The sequence below is a fragment of the Lutra lutra genome, chromosome 2, assembly GCF_902655055.1.
Source record: "Lutra lutra chromosome 2, mLutLut1.2, whole genome shotgun sequence".
Classification (NCBI taxonomy): Eukaryota; Metazoa; Chordata; class Mammalia; order Carnivora; family Mustelidae; genus Lutra; species Lutra lutra.
This window is the reverse complement of record NC_062279.1, coordinates 118,217,828-118,241,035: the sequence shown is the minus strand read 5'-3', so window position 1 is coordinate 118,241,035 and position 23,208 is coordinate 118,217,828. Positions and strand designations below refer to the sequence as shown.

Below are 23,208 nucleotides of genomic sequence, written 5' to 3'. Positions count from 1 at the left end.
AATAGCCACACGTGGCTGGTGGCTACCATATTGGACAGCAAAGGTCCAGATAATAAATGATGAGGCAGTGACTCATGCAGAAATGGGAAGGATGGGATATGTTTATAAAGGATTTACAAGACGAATTTGACAGAAATTAGGAACTGATTTATATCAATAACGAAATACTAGTTGAATATAAAGTTTTCTAGCTCGGGAAACCTACGGATGACAGTTGCTCAGCCAAACCAGGGAAGCAAGTCTAGGGGAAATAAGAGAATGAATGTGTTTGAGGCATGTGGGGGCCGCCATGACTGTGGGTACAATAATGCACACACTAGATGTGAACAGCATACACTATATAATGCTTCTACGTGTCAAGGTCTGTTCTGTTGTTTGTATATGAACACATTTAATCCTCAAAACAACACTACAAGATGGGTTTTACTACTAACCCCCATGTTAACAAATGAGAAGAAAATCAGTCCTTTGGCCCAGGTCTCATGGCAGAGCAAAGACTGAAACCCAGTCTGGCTTCAGAGGCAAAGCTTCCAACCACCCATAGTACTGCTCCTCAAAAGCAGGGCCTCTGGAATCACACAAACCTACGTCCAAATAACTCCTCCTTCACTTACTAATTGTGTGACTTTGAGCAGGTTAATCACTGAACTTTAGTTTTCTCATCTATAAAATGGGAATAAGATGCCTGTCATAACCATAGTTGTTGAGAGGAATGACTGACTGTCCTACATGATGTATATAAAATGTTCATCAGAGTAGTAGGTACACAACAAATAGTGAACAGTAGCTGCTGTGATTATTATGCTGGGCTTGGAACTCAATGTAGAACTCCAAATTGGGCTATATATTTCTCTTTAAATACCTAAGACACTAACTGGTCTGAGTTTTGTCTTCTGAAGAAATGGCTTTGGCTCATTACAAAGACATTTATTTAAAGAACTTCACAGATGAGAGCTATAGGCTGGGGTCATCCTGCATAAAATCTAAAATAATGATGGACATTTAGACCCTGAGACAGCAACTCTGAGCGTTCATGGCCCTTGGACACTGTGGAGAATTGTGCTGGGAGTAAAACCTTGTCCTTACCTTCGAGGAGTCTGCAAGAACAGACTGAATACATCATGAGAACACATTTGTTTGTGTGCACTTTTATTAATTAGTGATTAAAAAAAGCAAATAAGAATATTTATCGAGCAGAGATCTACGGTTATTTGGTTAAAGTCCAAGAAAATTTAATCATAAGGTCTAGGGTTATCACGTTTCCCCCACCAGATAATCTCATTCTTATATGGGCAGGCATTTGGATACGAAAACAAAAGACAAATTAAATAAAATAAATAACCCAAAACCATAAACAGAGGACATCTTGCTCTGCGATCCCTGGCATTTGTAACTTTAGACTTCCAACATGTTAATGTTAATTACATACCATTTCCTGCCAAGCTTATGGTCATGTAATCTAAATTTGCATTGTAATTAGCTTTGCCTTTCATAAAATACTCTGCCTTTTTCTAGATGAAGGGATGCTAGATGCAGAACCTCTTAAACAGCCTTCAAGAAGACCTCAGCAGCCAGCTACCACTCAAACTCTTCTAAGCCCCCAGTCCATAGGTTGAATCAACAAGAGTTCCATTGAGCCATCCAATCCAATTGTCATTCCTTCCCTCAACACTTTAAATTCCATTTAGGTGGTAGGTCTCCTCTTTCAAATCAAGGCTAAACTAATCACCCACTTAATGCTCTGAATGCCGAGCTCATTTGATTCTTTTCATCTCAGGTTCCGTCAGGAAGCCTGCCTAGGAAACCTCTCCTCTACAAGATGTTCAAGTGGGCCACACACCTAGCTTGCCCAACAGGGACAGCAGATGAGTAACAAGTGTGTTTATAGATTTTGTGGTGCTCCAGCTGTCGCTGATGTCAGTGTTTTCTGCTAAATTGGTGTATTTTTTGCTGTCTGCCTCATCCCCTGGGCAGTTCAAAGCATCACCAGCCAGGCCCAGTTGTCTGAGAAGGCCTCGCTCCAGAGAAAGAGAGCAGATTATCTGTAGAAATAAGACTACTCCCCAGAATGTTGCCTCATATAGTGGCAGTGACTGAGCCAAAGGCCTCCTAGAAGAACCAAATGTTCAACAAGAATAATGGGATTATTAATTAGTTCAAGGAAGGTGCACGAGACTATTGATCAACCAGTTAGGCTTTAGCCCAACATGATGCATTCTAAGACTAGGAGTAGCATTAAATCACTCTATGCTTCCATTACTGGAACTCCGGGGATTAATCTGTTAGTGGAATACATTTTCAACCCATCTGAATATAAACAAACATTCACTTGAGACTCTTCTACAATCTGGAAGATTCAAAATAATATATCAAAAGCAAAAATAATGTTATATATATTGAGAAGAAAAGTGTGGGGAGGGAGAAAAGACCCTCAGAGTAGTTAAACACGTTCTCAAACAGACTTCTAGAAACAGCTTACTAAGCTGTAGGTTATGCAAGGGAAAACCTATGTCATGAGAGTCTGTAGGCTAAGAATTTTGTATGCTAAGAGAATCATGCTGGTAGAGCAAAATGGAGGGTGGAGGGAGGTTGTTGGCTCATACACAAGCATTCAGTAAGAGGATGGATCCACGAATTGAGTGTTGAGTTATTAGAAGAAAGAAGTTATTTGAAATTTATGCAGACATATTAACAAGCTGCACTTGACAATTTGATCCAATGGAATAGGTTTTTTTCCTCTCAATTTTAAACCAAACTAAATCAAGGAAGGGTCGTAAAACAAGGTAAATTTGTCTGAAGGCAAAGGTTTCCAAATAAATGTCAATCCTCTAAAACTGGATTTCTCTACAATGGCCAATCCCACATACTATCAGCTTTGCTGTTTCAGTTCCACATGGTAAAGGACTTTTTCCTTTAAAAAAGCACACACACACACACACACACACACACACACACACACATCCACATTACACATCTGGCTTCCTGCTTTTAGTCTCTTCCTTCTTTAATGAATTTTGTAAATCAGTGTCAAATAGATTAATAAATACTTCTCTCATGTTGCTTTCCTATTCAAGGATTAACGCGGGCTTCCCGCTAACTCTCAGCTCTCCTCTGCTTTCAGTGGTCTTCTTAAGAAGGTGAACCTATCTCTGTCTGACCACCTGCCTGGGGTCCAGAGCAGAGAATGCTCTTTCTCTGGTAGGAATGAGAGATCCTTCTCAACAACAGAAGATGTCTGAGCAGCAAGACAAGTTGAAGCCATGCAGAGGAGTAAGGATCCAAAATGTGGAAGACAGTGAAGAAGCACCATCAATGGGAGGGCTTCACAACAGGCTTGGAAGTTTAGGCAAGGGCTGTTGCTCCAGTATAGGAGTTCCAAACCTAAAGGCCAGAGCAAGTCAGAGAGAAAATAACTGCAGGTCACGTGCATTTATGAGGTTGCTGGAGGTGAGCAGTTCATAAAGAGAGGTGAGGGATGGGGAAGGGGGAGTCCCAGATAACTGCCTAGAACAGCAAGTCTCAAAGTATGGTTCAAGGACCCTTGGAGGTCCCCAATACCCTTTTGGAGGGTCTGTGAGGTGAAGACGATTTTGTAGTAATAGTAAGGCATTTTTTGCCCTTTTCACTCTCACGAACATGCAAGGGAGTTTTCCAGAAGCTGTATGTTATATGTGACACTGGCTAATGGAATGTGTGCTTCCCAAGCTGGAAGCCTCACTGTTACCCCAACTCTTCCATGTCCTCAACTCCACATCTTATCATATCCTGTTGCTTCTACCGCAGATCGTCTCTTGAATCTGGTCCTCCCCACCACTGCCTTACTTCAGTCCTTCCTCAGACTGTTTTGGCAGCCTGTCATTTGAAGGTCACGTTTTCAATCTTTTCATTTTGAATTCATTCTCCAGGGACGCCTGGGTGACTCAGTTGGTTAAGAGACTGCCTTGATTCCAGGGTCCTGGGATCAAGTCCTGCACTGGGCTCTTTGCTCAGCTGGGAGCCTGCTTCTCCTCTGCCTGCTTCTCCCTCTGCTTGTGCTATGTCTCTCTCTGACAAATAAATAAATAAAAATTTTTTAAAATAAATAAATAAATAGATCCATTCTCCACAATCAAGTCCTACATCAACACTCTCTTGTACAAATCTGTGCAGTCTTGATTATGAACAGAACTAGATCTAGATATATTCACATCACACAAGAGAGATCTTGCACAATCACCCCATCTACCTTCCTAACTCCATCTCCTGCCCCCCTTCTCCCTCCCTCCCCTCCTTCCTCCAGCCTCAAGTGCAGCCACGATGAAGTTCTCCAGATTCTTAGAACATGCCAGATTCTTCAGTGACTCTGTCTTTTTCACATGTGAACTCTCTTGAATCCTTCATTGTTGAACTTTATTACATGCTATCTTCCCCCCCTTTTAATTCTCTTCTTTCACTTGCTCAGTCCTGCCCTTCCCTGCTTCAGAGCAACTAAACACGTTATTTCTGCATAGAATGTTCTTCCCTTCGCTTCTTACATGGCTTGGTCCTTCTCGTCCTTTGGTTCTTGGTTGATAACAGGCCAGATGTCATGTCAGCCCTTTCCCCAATAAATGCAGATGTTAAAGCTACATGAGCTTCACATGTGGTTCTGCCCAAGCACCATCCAGACAATGCAAAATATCAGTGGCAAATATGTATCTCTCTCTTTCTCTCCCTCTCCAACCCCTTTCTTTTCCATTTCTTGTCTGTCTCCTAAAGTCTAATCACTTCAATCTTAAGGATCTCTGAGCTTTGACAGACGGCTCAAGTTTGATGAAAATTTCTCTAGAAGAACACTCAAGTGGCACTGATGATGAAGAGGTCAGGAAGTTCCCATCCTTATTAATTTTTTTAGAAGATTTTATTTATTTATTTGACAGAGGGAGACACATCAGGAGAGGGAACACAAGCAGCAGGAGTGGGAGTGGGGAAGCAGGCTTCCTGCTGAGCAGGGAGCCCGATGTGATGCCGGGCTCCATCCCAGGACCCTGGGATCATGACCTGAACCGAAGGCAGATGCTTAAGGACTGAGCCACCCAGGCACCCCAATTCCCATCTTTAATTAAAAGAAAAAGAATAAGATGTTCACACCAAAAAGGAGTCATTGAATCAGCAAGACCTGGATGTTGGATCCGGAATGTGAATCCCTGGACCCCGTGATCTTTCCTGCATGATTTCATGTTACACACAAAGGAGTTGATTTAGGAAAGGCATCTCATCCTGGTCTGGCCTGAGCTGTGGGCTATGTTAGCTTGGTGCCCCTGCCAGAAAACTGAATACATGGAAAAATCACAGTTCTCCATCTCCACTGCCCTGCTTATTCTTAGTATGTCCATTTGCTTGGTTTTGGTCTGTCTCCTCTGGCAGATAAGCTCTATGAGGTCCAGCACTGTCTGTTTTCTACACTGTTGTGTCCCCAGTAGCTGGCATAATATCTGGCACATAGCAATGCTCTGTAAACATGTGCTGAGTGAATGACTAGACACAGGACTGACTTACTCTTCAGGATCAAACAAAACTGTCATTTCCTAGGTGGAGGCTCCTCTCCGTTTCTCAAGCACCCATGGGCTCTTGTCCCCGAGCAGCCACCACACTGCATATTCTGTGGTTACGGAGCATGGAATCAAATGTTTCCTGATGGTCTGTCATATGCAGTGTGGTGCTATGATTTTTTTTCTAATTTTATTTATTCATCAGAAAGAGAGAGCACAGGCAGGTGGATGGGCAGAGGCAGAGAGAGAAGCAGGCTCCCTGCTGAGCAGGGAATCTCATAGGGGCTCGATCCCAGGACCGTGGAATCATGACCTGAGCCGAAGGGAGACGCTTAACCACCCAGGCATCCCATGGTGCTATGATTTATATGTGTTTCTCATTTTTTAAAAGATTTTATTTATTTATTTATTTGGCAGACAGAGATCACAAGTAGGCAGAGAGGCAGGCAGAGAGAGAGAAAGGGAAGCAGGCTCCCCACTGAGCAGAGAGCCCCATGTGGGGCTCGATCCCAGGATCCTGGGATCATGACCTGAGCCTGAGGCAGAGGCTTTAACCCACTGGGCCACCCAGGCGCCCCTGTGTTTCTCACTTTATTCTTTCAACAATCCTAAGAGATATTACTTTCCAAATTACAGACTGAGGAAACAGACTCAAAATATCCAAGTCATACTATCAATCATAGCTGGCAAAGCCTGTATCCAAAACTAGCTCCATTTCCCTCTTTTGCAAAATTCCTTTTCATTAAACCATGCTGCTATATGGTATTTAGCTTGAGGTCATAATGTATCGGTTTCTAGTTAGTCTCACCTCTGGACACGGGGACCATGTACATTCATCTTTGTGTTCCTAGCACTGGGCATGGTGTCTGCCATCCAACCGTTAACATCTGAATTAAAGAATACATGAAGCAATGATGTGGGTCTGTCTACCGATGGACAGTGGACTTGGCAGCCTCAAGGTCTCAAGTTTTGCTCTCAAGGGCTGTTGGTATTGACCATGCACCCCCTGGAGAGCTGCTGCTGGGGTCCCTGCCTGGAAACAACTCAGATGTCCTCTAGATCCCGAAACCCTTAACCCGACCACCTGTTTTTTTCTGTCTCTGCCACAAGATTCTCAGATACTGAGTGCAGTTCACCTATTTATGCCTCATGGGGTATTTCTATCTTGGTGATCAATCTGTTACCACAGAGGCATGACTACATGACACATTCTTTTTTTTTTTTTTAAGATTTTATTTATTTATTTGAGAAAGACAGCATCAGAGCCAAGCGGGATGGGGGCAGAGGGAGAAACAGACCCCCCTACTGACCAAGCCCGACAAAGGGGTCATCATGACCTGAGCTGAAGGCAGATGCTTAACCTGCTGAGCCACCCAGGCACCCCAACATGACACATTCTTTTATCATTTGGAACATCAACTGCTTTTCTTTATTTGCAGCTGAAGTCACTGCTACCAGAGACTATCATCCAACAAGGTGAGCCCATGACTCTGACAGAATTTTGGGGAAATCAAAAATAGCATAGTCTCTGTCTTCTGATGCTTTCAGGCTTGCAAGGAACATATGAGCACACATGAGACAATTAGAGAATGATACAAACAAGTTTAAAGTCATATGCCAATTTGAGTCACAGTTTGAGGAACTGGCTCTCGGTCTCAAGCTTGCCAAAGCCTTAGCTACTCTCAGTTGCTCTCCAGAAATCTCTGAAATGCTGTTCACACCCCTAGAGGCTGACAGTCTCTTCCCCAGCAATGGGCACAGGGTCTCACAGGCATAATTATGACCCAGGGTCTGACACTTTCAAGTATTCTCAGAGGCTTCTGGTGAGAGCACCAGGTTAACACAGCCCGTGTGATTCAGCCCAGACCAGGCTGAGATGCCTTTCCTAATCAACTCCTCTGTATGTAAGCATGAAATTATGCAGCCAAGATCACTGATTCCAGGGTTTCATATGCATTTCCAAAGCCCAGTTCTGGCTAATTCAATGACTGCTTTTTTGTGTGACCATCCTATTGTTTTTTTGTTTTGTTTTGTTTTGTTTTGTTTTGTTTTTGAGAGAGAGCACACGAGGAGGGGGAGAGGGAGAGAAAATCTGAAGCAGACACTGTGCTGAGCACAGAGCCCAATGTGGGGCTCCGATCTCACGACCCTGAGATCAGACCTGAGCCAAAACCAAGAGTCAGCTGCTTAACCAACTGCGCCACCCAGGTGCCCCTTTTTTTAACCAAAGAAGGGAACTGCTTGAGTAGCTGCTCATCATTAATACCACCTGGGTGTTCTTCTAGAGAAGTTTCAATCAAAGTTGAGCCTTCTGTCAAAATTTGGAAACTTAAGGGGCGCTTGGGTGGCTTGGTGGGTTAAGCCTCTGCTTTCAGCTCAGGTCATGATCCCGGGGTCCTGGGATCGAGCCCCGAGTCGGGCTCTCTGCTCAGCAGGGAGCCTGCTTCCCTTCCTCTCTCTCTGCCTGCCTCTCAGCCTACTTGTGATCTCTGTCTGCCAAATAAATAAATAAAAATTGAAAAAAAATTTTGGAAACTTAAGATCAAAGGGATTAGACTTTGGGAAAGAAAGTTTTAAAAAATAGATAAAGAGAGGAGAGAGTGAAAAGGAAAGAAAGAGAGGAGGGGTGTATGTTGCCTACTGAGGCTCCTTAGCTATTGACTTTTGCAGAGAAGCCCAAAGGGCGCTTGGGCAGAGCCTAATGTGAGCTTCGTGTAGCTGGAATGGGGCTTGCAGGGAAAGAGGCTGGAGGTCTGAGCTGGAACTCCTCATTATAACATAAATCGAATCCCTTTCTTGAAATGAAAGTGAAGGCCACTTATTAATTTATAAATAAAAGTCCAAATTCTTACAGACTTTCTTCAGAATAACTCATAGACTCACTGGAGTTCTTCTAAAGGAAATGTTGGATGTACTTTCCAAAATGTCAGTTCGAAATAAAACAGAATCCAAATGTCCCATCTCGCAGTATCCAAGCAAGTCCTATTTTTAGGATGAGGTGTCACTCAACCTGCTTATAAGGCTGTGCTAGGAGCCCTCTGCTTTTAGGGAAGTTCCCAGCTCTTCCTTGGAGCGGGCCTGTTTCATTTCACACGTATAGGCCTCTTGATTAATACCTTCTTCCCATTCCCGGGGTGCCCGGAGGCTTCACTCCTAGGTCTAAAAGTTTTCTTAAACACATGACAATGTACAATATAAAGACCTAAAAACAAAACCAAAACACAACAAATAAGACAAGAAGACACACAGATGTACATGCACATAAATTAACGTTAATGAGATATGGACAGATAAATATAATTTATGTAATATTTGCTCTAGCTGGTCATATAAACAAGATTAGAATAAGTCTGCCCATAAAATCAAGTGTGAAAATTGAGGCAGTGTGTGGACAGTGGCAAAAGCATGCTGTTATATTTGACTTCGAATCCATACTCTTGCATGTAGTAACTGTGTCACCTTGGAAAAAATAATGATTATTTTAACTAATATTGACTGAGAAATTGTTACATGTCAGGCACCGAGCTCATTAATTCACATTGCATAACTTGATGGAGTCATTTTCCTTTTCTGCAGAGTAACAAGGATAAGCTGTACTTAATACATCATTGGGAAGAACAGAGAAAATGCATATAAAACACCTAAACATGGAGTGACTATAAAAATGGGTATTTGAAAAATAAAAGGGAACACAGTAATAGCCCTGCTCGGATATTTAAACCACAATCTAATTTTTTCTTCTCTGAGATCCATCAGTCATAAGTAAAAGAAATCTAGAAGGAGCAATTCTGGTGCATAATAGGAGTTTTAATCAGTGAAGGAAATAAAATTTAAAATAATTAAAGCCACATTATCTTTAAATCAAAGTGAAATTCTAAAGATTTAAATTATTCAATTTCTCTTTCATGTTATTTGTGTGAGACATTCCATGTTATAAGAGAAACTGTGTTATATTATGGACTTAGAAGAAAATTATTAGGCCTTAGTTCTTGGTCTGTTCTAACTTTATTTAAAGTCGTTCTGTGAACTTGATCTAGTAAATCAACTTTTTCCTGTGTCCATTTGGATATCTATAATCAACTCATTATAGATGTTTTTTATTTGTAATTTCACCTGAACAATGGCAGGAGAATGACATATCTAAAGAAGTCTTGGTCTTGGTATAATTCAGGAAAACTGCGGTAGTTTTATTGAGTGAGACATATAACACGTTTGCAACACACATGAATGGACAAAAGCAACCCACCGGAATCTTCTGGCCCTGTCAGTGATGTTGAGAGGGGAAGTTGTTGGAAGCTTTAGGGGGCAATATCAATAGCTCACTGAGTAACATTCTGTTTCCTGGTTCGTCTGATCCAGCCAGGGCATTTATTTAATGGCTGCATGAGATGGAAAAAGGAAGAACATGTTCCAACATTAAGCCTGAAATAGAATGTCGAACAATGTGAAGGTAAAATTACTGGCCCCAATCTCTCTCAGCAAAGGACCAGACTCTCTGTCAGCCCAAGGTGATTTGGATTAATTCTAAATCCAGCCCATTTACAGACTAGAGAGAATGGAAATGGCCGCAGATGCCTTTTATCACATCTCAAACCTGGGGTGGGCCAGCGTGATGCTCCCCGTAGATACCTCTGGGGCCACCAATGCTAACTGAAATCAGGGTCAAGTTTTGGGGCTACTTTAAAAACCATATGAAATCTAAGAAAAGAAGAAGGCCAAATTTTTTTCAGATCTTATCCATGGGAGTTTTATCCAGATACTGATTCATTCCAGGTAGTCTGTGACAGTTTAATTCTGATTTTCAGCAGCCAGGACAACCTGTATGCTAACCTACAGGACACTGCGCATAGACAGCCCAGTTTGAATAGGCATTTTTCCTTTTCTTTTCTTTTTTTTTTTTTTAAAGATTTTATTTATTTGACAGAGAGAGATCACAAGTAGACGGAGAGGCAGGCAGAGAGAGAGAGAGAGAGGGAAGCAGGCTTCCTGCTGAGCAGAGAGCCCGATGTGGGACTCGATCCCAGGACCCTGAGATCATGACCTGAGCCGAAGGCAGCGGCTTAACCCACTGAGCCACCCAGGCGCCCCTGAATAGGCATTTTTAAACAGTTAATTGAACTGATTTTCTATCTTTCATTCATAAAAAAAAAAAGTAAACTGGCTAAAAAAACAAACTGGGTTTGTACACACATGGTTATAGTTTCCACTGTGACTGTTAGAAAATAAATAAAAACACTTGTGTCAGTAAATATGGCCTGTAGCACAAAAAAATTCTTTCTGTTTATTGGTTTTAGGAAGGGGTATAGTGTTGGGGGCCATAGGGTGGAAGTAAATAATCATCTTCATATATAAAAGGATTTTAGGATAAAAGGATAAATGAAAGCCATTTACGCTGAGGATAGAGGTTTTGAGTATAACCGTGGATGGAAAGCGTAAAAGAAAAAGATTTCTTTCAGAGAGTCACATACTTGTGTACAGAATTTTTTAAGATTTTATTTATTTATTTGACAGAGAGCACAAGCAGAGGGAGCAGCATGAAGGGGCAGAGGGAGAAAGCAGGCTTCCCGCTGAGCAGGGAGCCCCATGTGGGGCTTGAGCCCAGGACCCCGAGATCATGACCTGAGCCAAAGGCAGCCACTTAACTGACTGAGTCACCCAGGCGCCCTTGTCTGCAGAATTTCTTTTAATTCAATGGAAGTCCAAGGAAAACCAAACATTGTGAGAGCCACAATGTCAAGCTGAGATCGCCAAATAGCCAGTCACGCTGGAGGAGCTGGCCGAGCCCTATTCCTCTTAACTTCGTTAAGGGCTACAGAATTATGTAATATATGGTGGTATTGATGTGAAATATAGCTCAGCAACCTGGCATGACCACAAAAGCAGCAAACTGTGGACAGCATGGCACACAGGGATGATATAAGGTCACTGAACCAAGTTTTGTCCCAGCCAGCAGTTGTTAAATCAGACACTTCTGGACGCCTATTTGGCATTCAGTAAATACTTGTTGATTAACTGATTGACTTACTGATTGACAAAATGGCCACTGGGAGTGCCAAGCTGGATGACAGGGCTTTTGACATTAACTCTATTAATATGTCAGAGTCTTAGGCAAGTCTCACATTTTCCTGCCTCAGGATCCCCATGTCTGCAACGCAGGGATAATCACTTGCCCACAGCAGTTCCAGGAAAAGAGAGAAGAGTGAAAAAAGACAAGATTATTGTTGAAGTCTGAGGCACTCCGTCGGCGGGGTGCCAGCACCAGCTTCTGCAAGGAATCAGAGCTTGACGGCTCAGCTGTCAACCTCCCGAAAGGAGAGACAGAGGGCAAGTCCTGTTCCAGGAGCAAGAAGCATAGCCAGGGACACGGAGCGGGCTGGGCCGCGGGGTGGAAGGGCTGGCAGAAGCCGAGAACACCGAGCACACAGGCAGGGTTGCGCTAAAGAAACCCCAGGGATTCTCTCCACTCAAACCTTCCCCCTAAACCCTGCCGTAGTCTACGACGGCAAAGGCTCTCAAAACCCAGTGTAAGGATCACCTGAGGTACATGCTTAAATTACAGATTGCCAAAACGCACTCCCAGAGATGCCGAACCAGCAGGTCTCAGTTGGAGCCAAGCAATTTACATTTTAGTGAGCTCTCCAGGTGCTTCCGCAGCAGGTGGTCTGGGACCAGACTTGAGGAAGCACTGACCACAGAGGGAATCCTCAACCTTTGTATTTCCTGAGGGCAATGACAAACACCAGCGAAGACACAAAGGGCACCCTCTCCAAACGGTTTTCATTTTGGTGGGGTCTGCGGCCAGCAACCTTCAGATATCATTAACTGAGAACCCATCATGCGAAGAGCATTGAACTAAGGGGTGCAAAACACACACAGATAAGAACAGTCACGTGCATGGGCATAGGCTGGCTCCGACAGAACCAAGAGCACAGTCCAGGAACCTACGGAAGAGCAGTGGTTTTACATGCTGGGGTCCGGGAAAGCACTTTGGAACTGGTGACATCGGAGGTGAAGCTGGAAGGAAGGAAGGACAGTGTCTGGTATGAAGCAGGATGCCTCAGGCAGATGGGATGGTTTGAACAAGGGCATGGAAGGCTTGGAATCCAGAGTAATGGCACGTGACTGGGCTGTGCAGTGGAGACAGCAGAGAGAAAGAGCAGACTAGAAGGAAGGGTGTGGCCAGACCTAAGGAAGCTTTCAATGATGGGATGAAGTCTGGTTTGGTTTTGAAGTCAATGCGTGCAAGATTCTGAGCAGAAGAGTAACTTAAAAAAAAAAAAATGTTTATTTTTCTAAACTTAGTTGGCAATACCTGTTTAACTTAAACATTATTTTTGCTTTGTTTTTTTTTTTTTAAGCAGGCTCCATACCAGGTCCACATGGAGCCCAACATGGGGTTTGAACTCAGGACCCTAAAATCAAGACCTGAACTGAGACCAAGAATCGGTGGCCTAACCAGCTGAGCCACCCAGGCACCCCTAAACGTTATTAATAGCCAATATATTCACGGAGCACAGAATTTTAAAGGAATAAGATGGTATGTAAGTGTAAATTTCCCCTCCCTTCCACTCTTGTTCCCCAGCCATTTATTTTGGAAGCAACTAATGTTACCCGTTTCTTTTGCATTAGGGAGACTGTTGGGAAATAGCTAATGGCCAAATATTGATTGGGCTGGAACAAGGAAGAAAGAGATGAATGACAGAGACAACAGTTTGGTGATGGTTTCAAGTCCAGGTGACAGTGGCTTGAAGTGCAGCACTGTCACTTGGAATACAAGGGAGATTCTGCAAAATCATTTCCTAATCCCTTAAGTTCATGTCCAATCAATTTACAAACGGCACAGAAGGAGTCGATGATGACTGAAATTTTGTCTTGAGACTTGAGGGCTAGTAAGATGGGAGAATGAGTTTGGGACAGACAGGGGGAGGATGTGCAGCAAAGTGAGATACAGGACATGTGTACATGACAGCTGTTCCATTGGAAAGTGAGGTACACAGCTTGGCAGATAAATGCATATGGGGCGCCAAGGGCAAGGAAGTGGTAGTTAAAGCTGTAGGTATAGACAAGCTCAGGAAAAGAGGACCCAGAAGATGGAGGGGATGAGTACTGAAAAAATCCCTATATGTAAGAGGGAAGGAGAAGAAATGGGGCCAACAGAGACTTAGGAGAAAAGGTCAGAGTGCTAGTATGTGTGTTCCTGAAGCCAAGGGAAGAAAGAAATTCAAAGAGAGAAGTGGGGGAACTGTCATTGATGCCACCACAGTGACAGATGTGTGATGTTGTAAAGAGAAGAGCGGGAAGAAATCACTGACCACCTGGTGATGAGCAAATTTCTAATGAACGTTAAAGGGTGGTTTGTGAAGAGTGGGAGCTGGGTGGAATAATGTAAAGGCACTCCAGGATGTGGTGGCCCAGGACGTGGTGGTCCTTTCTTTCAAGAATCTGCCACAGATGGAGGGCGAAAGGATCGGAGCTGGAAAGGTGAATAAGGTGGAGAAAGAACTTTTTCTCAAGTGTGGGAGAAAAGAGTGGAGTTAGGGAGATATTTGATGGAACAAGATCCTGGAAGAGATTGAAGGAGAAAAAACTGAAGTGAAGAGAGGAAAGCCAGGGAGTTCACACCTAATCACCTTGGCCATCTCAGCAAAGTAGCGGAGGTCACCTCCGTGCCCCAGGAGAAAGAGTTTCGTTTTGGAGGTTTGCCAAAAAATACAGAAAGGAATTTGACAGCATATGGACTTGAGATGAAAGAAGGGATTTTCAAAAGGCACTGAAGGTCCAGCTGAGGTCATACTAAAGAAGCTCCTCTTATGGGTTGCTTCCAGATCTTTCCTCCAGTTCCTTGCCACAATGACAACCTTGAAAAAACAAAAACAAAACAAACAAACAAACAAAAAACCCCATGCATCAAGTTAAGACTTTGCTTCTTCAGATAATCTGGGAAATGTATTCAAGAACTACTAAATTCTTTCTATGGCCCGTACAGAGAAGCAGAGGAAGGAATACAGAGTGCCTTCCAGACAGGTTTCTGGGAGTTCGTTATCTGTCTCTTCTTTAGATAGCTTATGCAATGATATGTGGAAAGAGAACATAAATATCTCAGGCTGATCAAATGCAATTTCTTAATTAACGTCATGTGAAAACTACCAAAAGGTAGGGTGCCTGGGTGGCTCAGTTGGTTAAGCAACTGCCTTTGGCTCAGATCGTAATCCTGGAGTCCCGGGATTGAGTCCCACATCAAGCTCCCTGTTTGGCGGGAAGCCTGCTTCTCCTGCTGACCTCTCTCCTCTCATGTTTTGTCTCTCTCTCTCTCTCTCAAATAAATAAATAAAAAATCCTTAAAAAAAAAAAAAAAGAAAACACACCACTACCAAACAGTATTTACAAGCAATATATTGGTGAGGGTTGGAGATGAATGGAGTTAATATAGTTCCCTATGAATTAGGTCAATGTAGACATTTCCCTACAAATCACTGCTCGTGATTCTGCAAAGACAGAGTGCGATGCCTTTCTACTTTTCTTTCCCTCTAAACTTCCCCTTTTTCTCTTCTCTTACCCATCCTGGATTGACTCCCAAGATATAGAATAAAGGCAGAGAGGCAGTTTTCCTGCTTAGTGTCAATCTGTCCGCCACTGCATCACCAGATCCCAGGAGAGCATGGAAGGGAAAGTGCAGGTGTCTGTCTTCAAGTCTGGGTGTACATCCTCGGCTGGGAGTCCCCGCTGTCCCTCTACAACGAGTTGCTGGTGAGCATGAACATGCAGGGCGATTATGAGCCAGTCGATGCCACTGGGTTCATAGATATCAACTCCCATAGGCTGAAGAACTACAATCACCTCCAGAGCAAGGTCAGTGCCAAACAGACCACTGACAATAAGGATCTGGGCCTCCTCATTTGCCCATCTCCCAAGTACAGGCACTAATTGTGATAATTTGTAATTGTGACTTGTTCTCCCAGGCTGGTAGCCTGGTGGGGGTGCCAGGCCCCAGCTTTGTTCCCTGCTCCTCTGTAGCCTGCCGAAGTGGTCATCAGAGGGAAGGGTGGGAGAAGCTGCAGTAAGGAGATGTAAAATGACAATAAAAAAAAAGATACATGAGGAAAAAAGATAGAGGTAGTAACGGGGACATGTTAGTCGTGAAAAACCGTGTCCTGGGAGAAACATAAGGACTTGCAAACATATCCAGGATTGTATTCCCAGGTCAATTGTTCAGTATATTTTATTTAAGATTTTTTTATTTATTTGACAGAGAGAGAAAGAGCACAAGCAGGGGGAACAGTAGCAGAGGGAGAGGGAGCAGCTGCTTGGCAGGGAGCCTAATGCGGGACTCGATTGCCGGACACTGAGATCCTGACCTGAGCCGAAGGCAGACGCCCAACCGACTGAGCCACCAGGCACCCCTATGGGGTATATCTTAGTTTAGCCTTGTTTGTTTGTTTTCCCTGTCTGGAACCCCCTTATTTTTATGAGATCACTTGGATTTACACATTTTATTTTTTAACTAAAAAAATGTTTTAAGTTTTTACCTTAATTCCAGTTAGTTAACATAAAGTGTTTTATTATTTTCAGGTATATAATATAGTGATTCAGAACTTCCACCCAACAAACACCCTGTGTCATCACAAGTGCACTCCTTAATCCGCATCACCTATTCCATCCATCCCCCCATCCTCCTCCCCTCTGGTAACCCTCTGTTTGTTCTCTGTAACTAAAAGTCTGCTTCTAGATTTGCCTCTCTCTCTTATTTTTTTCCCTTTGCTTGTTTGTTTCTTAAATTCCACATATGAATGAAAGCATATATTTGTCTTTCTCTGACTGATTTATTTCACTTAGCATTACATTCTAGATCCATCCATGTCGTTGCAAAGATTTCCTTCTTTTTTTATGGCTGAATAATAAAATGGAATAATATTCCATTATCTATCTAATCACTCTATCTATACCACTTCTTCCTTAGCCATTCAGTGTTTCCTCGGTGAACACATGGGGGGCTTCTTCCTTGGCTATTGTAAATAATGCTGCTACAAACACGGGGGGTGGAGGGTGGGCAGGTATCCCTTTGAATTAGTGTTTTGTATTCTTTGGGTAAATACCCAGTAGTGCGATTGCTGGATCTTAAGGTAATTCAGTTTTTACCTTTTTGAGGAAGTTTTCCACAGTGGCTGCACCAGTTTGCATTTTCACCAACAGGAGAGCCCTCACTTTTAAATCTTTTTCATGCAAATGGTTTATATTGTGCCTGACTCAAGCAACTATGTTACGTAAGAACATGATGTAGGTACTTTTAAAATTAGACATGTAGGGACCCCTGGGTGACTCAGTGGGTTAAAGCCTCTGCCTTTGGCTCAGGTCATGATCCCAGGGTTCTGGGATCAAGCCCCACATCGGGCTCTCTGCTCAGCAGGGAGCCTGCTTCCTCCTCTCTCTCTGCCTGGTTCTCTGTGATCTCTGTCAAATAAATAAATAAAATCTCAAAAAAATAATAAATAAAATAAAATTAGACATGTATTCCTTCATCCTTAAATTTGAAATGACTTCCAGGGAGTGTTTTCTCATTATTTATGGTTTATTCCCTGAATTACAGCGATATCTATATGAAAGTCACAGCACATAGTTCCTCCTTGTGCTACGTGATCAGGCACTCAAAAAATATGTTCCCAAGGCTATGCTGCCCTCAAGTGGTCGAATTAGAGAATAACCAACAACCAACTGTGTGTGTGCGCGCGGGTGTGTTTGTTTCTTGATGGAAATTCCAATCTGACCTGTTTTGATTTAAGCATTAGCTCCTGACAAAGAAGGAAAAAAAGATAGGATAGGAAGAAAGAAGGGAGGGAGGGAAGGAGGGAGGGAGGGAGGGAGGGAGAAAAGATTATTATGTGCCAAATCTGAGGGGCATAAAAAGGAAGATTTTAGGTCTCAACATTCCTCTAAAAGGTACAGGAATAAAAAGTACAATCACAATCACAACAGCCACAAGCTGGTTTAGGTTAATGATAGGGTAATTGGCTGCATGCATGTGGCCATGGGGTGGCAGCTGTGCGACAGAAGTTGAATTGGCTCCTTTAGGCCTTTGGGGACAATCCTCAGCTGTTCTAGAGCAACCCCTACATCAGAACTCATGACATCATCTTCCATAACTAAGGACTTATGGTTGTTTGGACACAATACACTCAGGGAAAACTCTTGCTCTTGTGGCCATGACCTCAGAAGGGAGGCCAGTAATTATTGTGATTACATTAATCATAAGGAAGGCTGTGGAGGATGGTATTAATGTGGATGGCCTCTAATGGTAGCTCTGGGGGGCTCTGTGCTAACTGGCCACCATCGAGGCCCTCTAATGTGTGGTTAGCTTCCCCGGTTGCTGATGGAGAAAGGAGACCACCCATCAAAGTAACCAGCAAACTCAGGACTTGCTGTGCAGTTCTGGGCTGAACTTACAAAGCAGGTGGGTTGCAAGGCTTTAGGGAAAGCACAGCATGGAACAGGTGGGCCAGCTAAAAATGGACAATGGGCTGTCCCTTGTGGTTTGTCACACTGTGGCTGGTACCTTGGTGATTTCATTGAATTGTGAATCTCCTTCAATAACAAAGATATGTAACAAGGAAAACACTAGTTCTCATACACTGCTCTTGGGCACAGAGAGGAATTGCGCTAGTCCAGTGAGTAGAAATGAACTCTTTATTTAGCAGTATTTGTGGGGAAAGCCCTGGAAAGGGCTCTGTGCTTAGTAAGCTGGGATCTCGAATCAAAACTCTGTCACAAACTCATTACATGACCATAAGTGAGGCACCTAATATTTCTGGGCTCAGTTTCTTCATCGGCAAATTGTGACATTTAGTTCAAATTAGTGGTTTACGGACTGGTTTGTGGATTCTGGTGATAGCCTTCTGGGCTATCACCAGGTTCATAGTCCCTTCTTCCCTTCCTCTTCATTCAACCAGGCCCGCTTGATCCATTTTATAAATGAGACTTTGAAAACCAATGGATTAGTGTTCTATATATCTTTCCTTTCCAGCTATACTACATTGTGATAGGAAAAGACGCTTGAAATGGTGATGGTGACACTTATTAATGAAGTTCTTTTTCTTTTTTTAGTGAAGCTTTTAAAAAATTATTGAAGTATAATTTACATACATGTGATATTAGTTTCAGGTGTACAATATAGTGATTCAACAATTCCATACATTTCTTAGTGCTCATCATGACAAGTACACTCTTTTTTTTATTTTTTTAGTAATCTCTACACCGGACATGGGGCTTGACCTCACAACCCCGAGATCAAGTCACATGTTCTTCTGATTGAGCCAGCCAGAAGCCCCATGTTAAGTGCTCTTAATCCCCCCTTATCTATTTCACCCATCCCCTCAGGCAACCACCAATTTGTTCTCTATATTTAAGAGTCTGGGTTTTTTTTTTTTTTTCCTTTTTTGTTTATTTGTTTTGTTTCCTAAAGTTTGATTTGAATAAAATCATGTGGTATTTGTCCTTCTCAACTTACTTATTTCACTTAGCATAATACCCTCTAGTCCATCCTTGTTGTTGCAAATGGCAAGAATTTAATCTCTTTTTTTAATGGCTGAGTAATATCCCATTGTGTGTGTGTGTGTGTGTGTGTGTGTGTGTGTGTGTGTGTGTGTGTGTATATATAAACATCTTCTTTATCTCTTCACCTATCAATGGACATTTGGGTTGCTTCCATATCTTGCCTATTGTAAAAAATGTTGCAAAAACCATAAAGGTGCATATATCTTTTTTTCATTTTTTTTAATTTAATTTCTTTTCAGTGTAACAGAACTCATTGTCTATGCACCACACCCAGTGCTCCATGCAACACGTGCCCTCCACAATACCCACTACCTGGCTCACCCAACCTCCCACCCCCCACCCTTTCCAAACCCCCAGATTGTTTTTCAGAGTCGACTGTTTCTCATGGTTCATCTCCCCTTCCAATTTCCCTCAACTCCCTTCTCCTCTCCATCTCCCCATGTCCTCCATGCTATTTGTTGTGCTCCACAAATAAGTGAAACCATATGATAATTGACTCTCTCTGCTTGACTTATTTCACTCAGCATAATCTCTTCCAGTCCCATCCATGTTGCAACAAAAGTTGGGTATTCATCCTTTCTGATGGAGGCATAATACTCCATAGTGTATATGGACCACATCTTCCTTATCCATTCGTCCGTTGAAGGGCATCTTGGTTCTTTCCACAGTTTGACAATTGTGGCCATTGCTGCTATGAACATTGGGGGTACAGATGGCCCTTCTTTTCACTACATCTGTATCTTTGGGGTAAATACCCAGTAGAAGGTGCATATATCTTTTCAAATTAGTGTTTTCAAATTAGTGTTTTCTTTGGTAAATACCCAGTAGTGTAATTGCTGGATCATATAGTAATTCCATTTTTCATTTTTTGAGGAACTTACATACTGTTTTCCACAGTGGCTGCACCAATTTGTACTCTGCCGACAGTCACATAGGTTCCTTTTTCTCCACATCCTCACCAACACTTATTATTTCTTTTTTTAAAATCTTAAATGAAATCACATATGGCTCTAAATCCTAAGACTTTCCCATGAAATGAGTGAGTCCAAACTGACTCTCAAATGATTCACATGTATGTGCTGGAGGAGGAGAGAAGAAGGAAGGAGTATGAACCACTGTGCTCCCACAGCAAACTGAAGGACGCAGGCCGAGGAAGGAACCAGCTAGAACTTACCAAGCAAACACCACACAGTTCTAGGAGTGTGGGAATGTGTGTAATTATGGTTATACCCTGACAGGAAAGCCAGCCAGAAAATGGTCATGGCTGAGGAATGGTCTGGAAAAAGTAGAGCATAGGCAGAACAATATCTCTTTTCACTGTGTACCTCAATGTATCACTATTAGTAGCAGCCTTCATTAATAAAATTAACATGATTTATTTTCATCTAAGAAATTCTCCTCTTAAGTTATTTAAAAACAGGATACAATATAAAATGTGTACAACTTTATTTCATAAACACTAAGAGTGTCTTTTCCTCTGTAGTGTTTAAGTCAGGGTGATATAAGTGTGGATGAGTGATAGCTGGGCTCCAGTCTCCTCTCTCCGTAACATGGGATACAAATTAAGCAACAGACAAGGAACTCAGAATCATGAAATATCCAATGTTGTAGTTCAGGTCTCTGAGCAACTGCAGAAAAAAATGTCTGTCCTCTTGGTGGTTTCATATCTCTTGATATACTTATCAAGAGATTGTGATTTATGAAAGTAATTGCCCAAACTATAGCTCTTAGTTACATGAATTTCTGAGGTTTGATTTGCATACCCTCCATTGATGCCTCTACTGATATCCCTTTATTGTGTTAAAAATGTAGCATAGATATATAGAGAGAATACTCATTCAGTGAACAAATTTTTATTGCACACACATTATGGGAAAGGCATTGAAGTAAATAATATGGATATACAAAGTTGGACCAGGCATAGTCCTTGCCCACCAAGTGCATATAGGCTAGTAAAAAGCGTTATGTGTGAGCAACTACAAAATAAGGCAGTATATGGTTACTATTAGAAACATAGGGTAATAATATGTGCTTCTGATAGAAAGCTGAGGGTAGGATTTTAAGTAATTTGCTCAGGAAAGGGTTTATGAAGTAAACTGCATTTGGTCTGGGCCTCAAAGCATACATAAAATTTTGTAGGTAAAGATGGGAAGAGAGAACGTGCCAGGCAGGAATGACATGAGCAAAGCTATGGCAGTAGGAAAGCCTGGCCCATGTTCAAGGGACAGCTAGGAGGGTGGAGGGGTGCAGAGGGAGTGGGAGGGACAGGGAAGGAGGAGAAGGCAAGTCTGGACAGGTAGGTCAGGATTATATTATAGAGCTATACGTATTTTGTGCTGAGGGGATAAGAGGCATTATTGGTCTGTAAGCATGGAAACAAGGTACAGAATGATTTAAAAGGGTAAGTGACAATCCAAGAATTCCTCTAGAAGTCCATCATGTTAGTCCAGCTGTAAAAATGATAAAGGTGTGAGCTAGAGTGAATGGCATTGGAAATGGTGTGTGACTGTGTGTGTTCATGATGGGGGCAGTGTTACTGAAAAATGGAATTGAATTCAAGGCTACTACAGAGGGTAAAACAGATTGGACAAGAGGGAAGAGGTTAGAGTCCTCCACCTAAAAGGTTATAGCCATTTTCAACAGATGGGCTAAATACATGTGTGTGTGATGTTAGAAATAATTAGAATGACATATACAGGTATGTTTGTACCCACAATTAGCCAGAAAATCCTGGCACCATTTTCCAAAGTAAAGAGCATTTTTAAAAAATGAAAGCAAAAAAAGTAATAATAATCTGGAAGCAGGGAGATGTGATTGGATACTAATAAACATTTCTATGCAAATGAGGTTGAGTACTTTTCCATTTCAGCAAATCACAAGTGGAAAATACATTGGAATACAGATCTCCAGTCCATAAACAGAACAAGATACTATAAATTACCCTGATTTCTGGTGACAAGAATGATGTGCAGCCAAAATTTCCCTGCAAATAGCTTGTCCTGCTTTTCTTACCAAAAAAATTGAGTATTAGACTCACCTCCTTTGTGTTTTAATTCCCTTTCTATTATGTTAGTGAAAATGTTATATTTTATTTCAGATGTAACTAGGCAATTGAAGAAAATGACCATCTAGAATTCCCCAAACTAAACAAAATGGTAACAAAGATAGTCACTGAATCAATTACCAACTGCAGGTTGAGTGCTCACTATGAAGGGAACTTTGGGCTAAATTTGGGGGGAATCATGTGAAAAAAGAGACTCGGCTCAATCATAGAGAGGCTTGAAATTTGGTTAAACAAAACTTGCTAGAGTACAAGAGGCAACTAAAAATCAATAAATTATAATATTACAGACCATTGACATCACCAAGGATTTCATCCAGAGAACTTAAAAAATTCCCAATCCTCATTCCAAAATAGGATATAATTCCCCCCACAAAATGTTCAGGCAACAACAAATTGGTATCATCAAAATTATGCTGGACTATGATGGGGGCCAACTTACTGGGTTCGCTCACTTGGCTTGTTTCACAGTATTTCTCTGGAAGTTATATCTTTGCAACATTACAGATGGCCATGCCATGAACCTTAGGGATTACTTGAAAGAAGCCGAAATTGGGATTGCTAATATTATACATGGTCAAGTAATTAGCAAAATGCCAGTTCAAAAGGGGCCAAAAGAATGGAGGAATCTCAAGAACAGAGTTGATGCTTCCCAGAAGAGGGGCAGTGGTGCTGAGAATGAGTCGTGTTCAGGACTGACAGAGGTAAGAGGATGGAGCAATGAGGAGGGGAGAAAGAAGGGGAAGGCAGGCAGGCATCCCAGTGAGGAGTCAGGCCAAGCCTGATGACCTGCCTCTCACTCTTCTCTGCCTCATTCCACAAGTGGAACAGCGGGTTCCCACCCACAGGCTTAGCACCACCTCAGCCACGAGGGTCAATCCTTTTCTCGGGTAGGAGAGATTTCAGAAGTCTGGCAAAGAGCAGGAAGCTTATTACTAAATGGCAGGTGTCATAGCAGGCACTTTATTTAATCATCATACCAAATCTATAAAATATGCGTTTTCCTCATTTTTATATATAAAGAAATCAAAGCTCACAAAAATTAAGAACCTTGCGCATGATCATACAGTCAGTGGCAGGAGGATTTAATTC

The 23,208-nt window shown here is 42.3% G+C and overlaps 2 protein-coding genes across 7 annotated transcripts in view; one reads left to right on the top strand and one right to left on the bottom strand.

The window, feature by feature from the left end:
• Positions 1 to 23,208, bottom strand: part of SYNPO2 (synaptopodin 2) — a 174,559-nt gene that overhangs the window by 63,428 nt on the left and 87,923 nt on the right. The gene's annotated exons all lie outside the window — the stretch shown is intronic.
• Positions 1 to 23,208, top strand: part of LOC125093322 (uncharacterized) — a 166,045-nt gene that overhangs the window by 75,115 nt on the left and 67,722 nt on the right. For 2 of the 6 annotated variants that reach the window (XM_047718321.1, XM_047718320.1), the window contains exon 4: positions 15,089 to 15,359. In XM_047718321.1, coding sequence (XP_047574277.1) covers positions 15,089 to 15,359 — 271 coding nt within the window. Of the gene's footprint in view, positions 1 to 6,949; positions 6,987 to 12,868; positions 15,750 to 23,208 lie in introns of those variants that run through there. The other 4 variants (XR_007125206.1, XR_007125207.1, XM_047718319.1 and 1 more) reach the window with 4 other exon arrangements.